The sequence below is a fragment of the Mandrillus leucophaeus genome, unplaced genomic scaffold, assembly GCF_000951045.1.
Source record: "Mandrillus leucophaeus isolate KB7577 unplaced genomic scaffold, Mleu.le_1.0 Scaffold81, whole genome shotgun sequence".
NCBI classification, from domain to species: Eukaryota; Metazoa; Chordata; class Mammalia; order Primates; family Cercopithecidae; genus Mandrillus; species Mandrillus leucophaeus.
Window position 1 is genome coordinate 4,882,764 of NW_012108808.1, and position 7,946 is coordinate 4,890,709.

The 7,946-nt window shown below is 42.6% G+C and overlaps 1 protein-coding gene across 5 annotated transcripts in view; it reads right to left on the bottom strand.

Moving 5' to 3' along the window:
* NEK1 (NIMA-related kinase 1) overlaps positions 1-7,946 on the bottom strand; it is a 218,340-nt gene that overhangs the window by 46,138 nt on the left and 164,256 nt on the right. For all 5 annotated transcript variants that reach the window (XM_011967803.1, XM_011967801.1, XM_011967798.1 and 2 more), the window contains one exon: positions 3,856-4,032. In XM_011967803.1, the coding sequence (XP_011823193.1) occupies positions 3,856-4,032 (177 nt within the window). The remainder of the gene's footprint in view (positions 1-3,855; positions 4,033-7,946) is intronic.

Consider the following 7,946-nt stretch of genomic DNA (forward strand, 5'->3'; position numbering starts at 1 on the left):
TTTTTTTTTTTTTTTTTGGAGACAGGGTTTCACTCCCATTGCCCAGGCTGGAGTGCAGTGGTGTGCTCTTGGCTCACTACAACCTACACCTCCCAGGCTCAAGTGATCCTCCTGCCTCAGCCTCCTGAGTAGCTGGGACTAGAGGCACACACTACCACACCAGGCTAATTTTTGTATTTTTAGTAGAGATGTTGCCTGGTTGGTCTTGAACTCCTGACCTCAAGTGATCCACCTGCCTCAGTCTCTCAAAGTGCTGGGATTAGAGGTGTGAACCACCACGCCTGGCCTGACTCTCAATTAACATCAAGATGTCACCTCTGTTTTCTGGCAGTGCCTCATTTTTCACTTGGTTGATATTTTCTAAAAGTGAGTAGAGATGAGAAGAGTATTTGTTAACTTCTCTTTTTCCTTTCCAATTAAGATTATCAATACTATCCTGTTTAAGCCAACACTGTCCCTCTTACTTCCCCTGGAATATAGACATACTTCTCCATTTTTAAAGCTTCCAATTATCTGTCTTACTTGGAAAGACAACTGATATTGTACTAAACTTTTAAGTTTTTATCTTTTATTCAAATGATTATTTTGGTCATTCATTCAAGGTAAGCACTTGGGGGCAAAATCCTTTTTTATTTTTTAATGAATAACTCTGTTTCCTAGCACTTTAAGCTGTATCATTATCAACTTATTCTATAAACTTGACTTATGACTGTATTACCTGCAAAGCCTAGAATATTTACTCTCTGGTCTATCAACTCCTGCACTAGGCTATACAGCTTCCATAGTATTCCTAACATTCTTTTCTTTTCCTTTTTAAAGAAAAGACATAAGATACTGTTTTAGTTCAGGCTACTGTAACAGAATATCATAGACTGGGTGGCGTAAACAATATAAACTTATTTCTCAGAGTTCTGGAGGCTGAAGGATCCAATGTCAGCGTGCCAGCATGGTTGGTTCTAGAGGGCCTTCTTCCTGTTTTGCAGATAACCTTTTCCTCCTTGTATCCTTATGTGGTAGACAGCAGAAAGCTCTCTGGCCTATTCTTATAAGGGCACCCATCCCATTCATAAGGGTGCCACTCTCATAACCTAATTACCTTGCAAAGACTGCACCTCCAATACCATTACATCAGGGATTAGATTTCAACATACGATTTTTTTGGGGGGTAGGGAGGGGAACAAACTTTCATTCCATAGTGATACTAGTAACTATGGTTCTAATGAATAAGGTTATTTAAGTTACTCTGGTGAATTAAGGATGGTCACATGTTGCAGGGTTTCTGGTTTCCTCTCAACTAGAGGGAGCTCTGTTTCTCCTCCTCTTTCATTTCAGCTGGCATGCTGATTCCTTTGAGTAATGGAATAGAGTGAAAGTGATGCTATGCCAGTTCCACGCTGAGCCTTCAAGAGAACTGGGAGCTATTCTATTTGATACCTGGAAGCCTGAGCCATCATGAAAATAGTTTATTCTGAAAGACCACATTGCAATGCCATGAGACTAAAATGAAGGAGAGGGACCCGGATAAGCCCCGCCAGTATGCCAGGCATGGCAGTAATATCATTTTGCGCCTTCCAAAAAAGCCCAGCTGATGGCTGAATACCACTCAGCAATACCAGTTGATACTACATGAAGCAGAAGAACCTCCAAATTCCTGACTCAAAAAATTGTGAGATAACATAAAATAAAAATAAAAATTGTCTTTTATTTTGGAGACAAGTTCTCACTCTGTCACCCAGGCTGGAGTGCAGTGGCATGCTCATGGCTCACTGTAGCCTCAAACTCTTGGGCTCAAGTGATTCTCCCACCTCAGCCTCCCTAGTAGATGGGACTACAGGCATGCAGCACCACATGCAGCTAATTTTCATATTTTCAGTAGAGATGGGGTACTGTCATGTGGCCCAGGCTGGTCTTAAAACTCCTGGGCTCAAGCGATCTGCCAGCCTTGGCTTCCTGAAGTGTCAGGATTACAGGTGTGAGCCACCAAGCCCGGCCTAAAATTGTTATTTTAAGCCAAGTTCTAGGAGTAATTTGTTTTGCAGCAACAGATAACTGAAACAGAATTACATATCCAGAAGTGGGGAGCTGACGTGAAAGCCTGTGTGCACTGGCTTTGGGACTGTGGAGCAGGCAGAAATTGGAAGGGCTTCAGTGACATTGTTGGTGAGAGACTGGCCAGTGAAAAACGGTTACTGGAGGCTGGAGAAAAGGGGATTCTTGTTCTACAATGGCTGAAAGTTTGGTAACTGCAATAATGTGGAAGATAGTAAATGTACTTTATGGATCCAGTAGTCTAGCTAAGGAGTTATCAAAGCAGAACATTCAAAGTGACAGCTGCTTAATAACTTCTCATAAAGAACAAGAAAAGAGATTAATTGAAGAAAAAAGTTTAGCTTATGAGCAGAATTTAGAAGAGACACAGAGAGTCCAGGATAATTCCTTCTAGGCAACAAAAGCTTCTTAAGGGAAGACATGGCCTCAAGACAAAGACTAAATTCAGGACAGTAGGGTGTGTCCTCAGGGCAAAGATGAAGTCAAGGTTGTGCCCATAAGATCTGTTATGGCACAGAAAGATTTAAAGGCATGCCTTGCAGACCCTCTTTGCTAGACAAAGAATTTCTAAGAACTCAAGAGCACTATCTTACAGTATCCTTATAGATAACTGAAGGTAGAAAAGAGTCCATCTCAGAAACATGAGTGGCTTTTGTTAACCACAGTGAATATCAGTAATATTCACATAAACCCACAAAATTACTTAGAAATTCTGCTTGTGGAAGCACTATAAGCTCAGACTGAAGGGGACAAACATAGTTCAAAACAGAAGAGCCCTTGAGCACACCAAGCTTTGGTGCAAGGAAGCAGGCTGACACTGCTATTCCTGGTTGGATTTTAGAATGTCTAGGGACCAGTGACTGCTATCTGCTTCCCATCTTCCTTGTTTTTGAAAAGGTGTCTCAAAGATTGTTTCACCATTGTATGTGGTACGTATGGAAAACAGGGAACTTATTTTTTTTTTTACTCACAGGTCTTCAGATTGAGAATCACCGTACTCGAAGACCTGTAGATGAGAAAACCCATCTGCACTGAGGCTTGACTTTGTCATATTAAACTCTGAGCTAATGTCATAATGAGATGAGGCTTTGAGAAGGCGTGAGTGGATTTTGCATATGGGAGGAATGAAAATAATTTTTGGTCAGAGGGCTGACTATGGCAGATTTAGGACAGATGCAAATTCTTTGACACCCTTCCCATTGAGAGGTGGGTTCTGTTTCCCCTCCCTTTGAATCCAGGTTGGGCTGTGACTGCTTTGACTAATAGAGCATGACAGAAGTGCTAGTTCTGAGATCAGCTTTTAAGAGTACAAGCCACTTTCACCTTAGCATCTGTGAGCCCCGGGCCATCATATAAGAAGTCAGACTATCCTGCCAGAAAGAGTACACAGAACAGCCCTGAAACCACATGAAGAGGGAGAGGGGCCCAGCTAAGCTGTACTTGCCAAGATAGCAGTGAAGCTTTTTGGGACCCTTCAGACCAGCCTAGCTGCCAGCTGACCAGCACCTACTGATCGCTGAGATAAAGGCACATGAATTAGGAAAAATCACATTAGCCAAGTCTTGACTCAATTCCTGGCAAATAAAATCATGAGATGAAATGGTTGGTGTTTCAACACTAAGTTTTGGGGTGACTTGCTAGGCAGTCATTAAAAAAAGACCAATTACTAAAAACATAAAAATACTGAACCTAATTTGAGATAAATTACCCAAACATATACAAATTTTGATAATCTATTTATAAAGCTTGTGAAATTTAAGTTTTTACTAAATCAAATGTAGCTCATTTTGACTCATTAGAACATACCTTCTAAATTTCCTTCCAGTTTCAATGACATCTGTGGAGATGCCTCAGTAAACTCGGGGCTTTTTGTCTCAACAGGAGAATCAACAATAGCTGATGGGTTTATTTCATGTGAAATACATTGCACTTTTTTTTCTTCAGTAATTAAGGGTTTGTACTTTTCCCCTTCAGGAGAAATATCTGTGAAAACAAAAAAAAAAAAATCATGCTAGTTCTCAAAATGATGAATTTTATCTGTAATGGCATTTGGGGCAAAGTTCAAAAAGCTGCATTATTGCAACAGGTAATTACTAGTCAAGTTCTGTTACATATTAGAAGTTAATAAGTGACTACGGTATATGAAAGTCAAATTTCATTTCAATTGTACATAATAATTTTTATGGTGGTTAAAATGGTTTACCATCTTTCCGCTTTTGGTAAAATTAATATGTGTATTAGAATACTATTTTTAAAATTATTAACTAGTGGATTCTGTTTATATGAAGTAACTCCTAGTTACTTCTAACTGCTCTGAAATTCTCCACACTTTCAATTGGTACCAGGAGAGTAGAGGTTTACCTCAGAACATCCTAAGACAGGTTCAAAAAAGAATAAAAAGAAAAAAAAAGTTACCTCAGAATAACTTAACGCAGTTGTTTACCACCCTGTCACTCCTATTAATCTGTTGAAGATTTTACTTTCCAGGTTACAAGTGCCCCAACACTAACTCTGTCATAACTAATTTAGGTGATTTCTATATCTGTATCAATAATCCTTCCAATAGGTAGGCCTCTTGGTTTGTTGCACTTCACTCTACCTCAGTCTTCTTCACCCTATCTCCAGCACTCCAATGCTCATATCTTAGAGATTTTGTCATTCATTATAGCCTCTTGAAATGTCCAGTGGTAAGTATTCCACCCTCTAATCTCTAACACTCGTTTCCCACTTCTCTCCCTCTACAACTCCAACTCTAAAAAAATTTTACCCTGAAAGTACCCGCAATGCACTGATCCTGCTACATTTTCTGTCATCTCCATTAAAATCCATAGAAATTCCATCATATAGTCATTCTCTTGTGCATCCTCAACTCATTGTATTCACATGGCAAAACCTCAACTTTGCATAAATTCAATTCTCTGCCTACTATATCTGCATACACATGGTTAAAATGGTTGAAGAAAAACAGAGATCCTTGCCCATTGGTCTCAATTTCAATTCATTGTTTCTAAAGCCAAGTAGGCCCTTTGTATTGGCTGCAGTCCTTTTATAACACTGGGTTAGCAGGAACTGTCCTTAGCTCAGTTAATTTCCAGAACAAAAAAGTTGTTCATCAAGTATTTATAAGTTGTTTTACTCTTTACTTCTTTCTAGTCAACAGAGAACAAAACTATAGTGTTGCAAATGTTTCAGAATCATTTCCCCGCACTGTGCTCCAACAAACTGCCTGCCAAAACGAACTGACTGTAGCAGAGATCACACCTGTGTTTTTCCTCCTTCAGCCCTACCATTCTGCAATAAAATCATGTCTATTAATACCAGGAATCAGGATACCATATTGCATTATTATTATTAAGTGCTTTAGTGGGTTCTAACAAATACAGTAAGAATAGGAAATAATCAAAATATAGGAGAAAAATCTGTTTCTTGTCACTGATGATAAACCTGCACATGGGGAACATCTAAGATCTCAAGGAAGAAAACTAAATAGATTTAGTAAAAATAATCAGTATGGTGTCCAGACATAAAATTTTCTATCTATATATAGAAAGAAATAGGGGAAGGAAGAGGAGGATGTTAGGATCTCTCTCTTTTTTTTTTTTTCCTGAGACCAGAGTTTTGCTCTGTCACCCAGGATGGAGTGCAGTGGCGTGATCCCAGCTCATTGCAACCTCCACTTCCCGAGTTCAAGCAATTCTGCTGCCTCAGCCTCCCTAGTAGCTGGGATTACAGGCACACGGCACCATGTCCCGCTAATTTTTTATGTTTTTAGTAGAGACAGGGTCTCGCCATGTTGGCCAGGCTGGTCTCAAACTCCTGACCTGAAATGACCCGCCTCAGCCTCCCAAAGTGCTGGGATTACAAGCATGAGCCACCACGCCTGGCTGGATATCCATACTAAACAAAAATTCTTAAAAAATAGCAAAAAGCAATGAAATATAAAAAAGGGCAGAGAATATAAACAGGCAATTTTCAACGCAGCAAATCAAAATAGTCAATAGAATGCAACATAATGAAATTCACTCACAATTAGAAAAGGAAAAATAAAACCAATGAAATATATACCACATAAAAATGGTAAAAATTTTTTTAAAGGAATATTACCTTTCAGCCTATTTAATATTTAAAAATCAATCAATGAAATTTGCAACATTAATATAATAAAAGAAAAATTAGATTATATTAATTGATTTGGAAAATGGGTTTGCAGAGAGCTTCAGTATGGCTGACCACAGACACCTGGCACTCGCCTGTTCCACAGAGAAGTACCAAAACAGCAAGTAGATATTCACACATTGAATAGAGCATCTAAAAGAGAACACAGGAATTCAGCAGGAAAGGGATGGGGAACCTCTGAGGCATGGAAGGAGAGGGAAGTGAAGCAGTTGGCCTGGTTAGGACTGGCTAGAAGCCAGGAGAAACACCACAGAGTGACCTGCCCGAGTGCAGGAAAATGGTAAGAGAGATCCCCAGTGGTCCACATTCTCACCATGGACTCCTGCAAACCCAGCCATGACTCCTCAGCCCTCAAGTGCCCTGAGACTAGTAGAGGAAACTGCCTGGAGTCAAAGTGATGCATTATTCTAGAGAGGAAGTTTGTGTTGGAACTCACACAGCATCCTGAGACCCAAGCAGCTGCCACATGGTGCCACTTTGAGAACCCAACCCCTACCAGATAACAACCTGCCCCAGGGCTCAACAGGCCCTGAATCTCCACAACCCTGGAGCCCTACTGACATCTACTCCATGTCCACCTATAGATTTGCAACCTTGTGACATGAGCTGGACTCAACTGTGCAGCCGGGTCCCTAGTCCTCTAGCCCACACACAGTCCTACACCACAGGAAACGGGTGGTGCAGCACATTAGGGAGGCTGCCCCTGGGAAAAAGGCAGCTGAAGCATGTGCTCCCCAGAACCTGGGAGCTGCCTTCCTGGAGTTGCTGGCACTGATAGCAACCCTGCCTCCCCTAGCACCTGGGTGAATGTGCACTTGTGTGCACCTTCAGGCTCATGGAGACAGGCATGCTTGGAGCCTGAGGTCAGGCCTGCGCCACTCACTGATGCCACCACCTGAGAGTGCTACCTGGTAGCTGGGAGATCGATCTGCCCCATGCATCAGAGCTGGCATTAGCAAGCATGTCATCCAGGACTGGAGATCAACCCACTATGCCTGCTGATGCTGGTGCCTGCACACACAGTCGGGGGCCTGAGGACAGGCCCTCCTGCCTACCACCACCACCACTGATTTTTGAGTGTGCCGTCTGGGGTCCTGGGGGTAGAACTGCCATGCTAAGCACAACCTGTGCCTAACAGCACCACCACAGGGCTTGAAGACAGACCCACCCTGCCCTGCTCTCTCTCCTGCCTTGGCAAAGGCCTGTGAGCATCATCCAGGGGCACAGGGATCAATAAGCCCTGCCTACTGCTGCTAGTGCCTGTATAAGCCTTCCAGGGGCCTGGGAAAGGGCCTGCCCAGCCTGCCAGCACCCACACACATCATCTAGGGTCTGGAGATCAACCAGTCCTGTCCAACATAAACTGTCTGCACATGTACCATACACGGGCCCAAGGACAGGCCTGCTCAAGCTGACGATGCCCCCAATAGTGCTGTGTGTATTGTCCAGAGGTCTGGAGATCTACCCATCTCTGTCTGCCACCATAGATGCCCAAACATACCTTCCAGAGGGCCCTGAGACCCAACGTGCAGCCACTGCCACCATCCACCTGCACGTGCCACCTAAAGGCCTGGAGACTAGCCCTCTCAGTTCACTGCCACCACTGCTGGTGCCCATGAGTGCTGATGATGGACCCAGGGACTAGCCCTGCCCACCTGGCCCACCATTGCTACTGCTGACACCCAAGTAAGCCATACGGAGGCCCAAGGATTACCTGGACC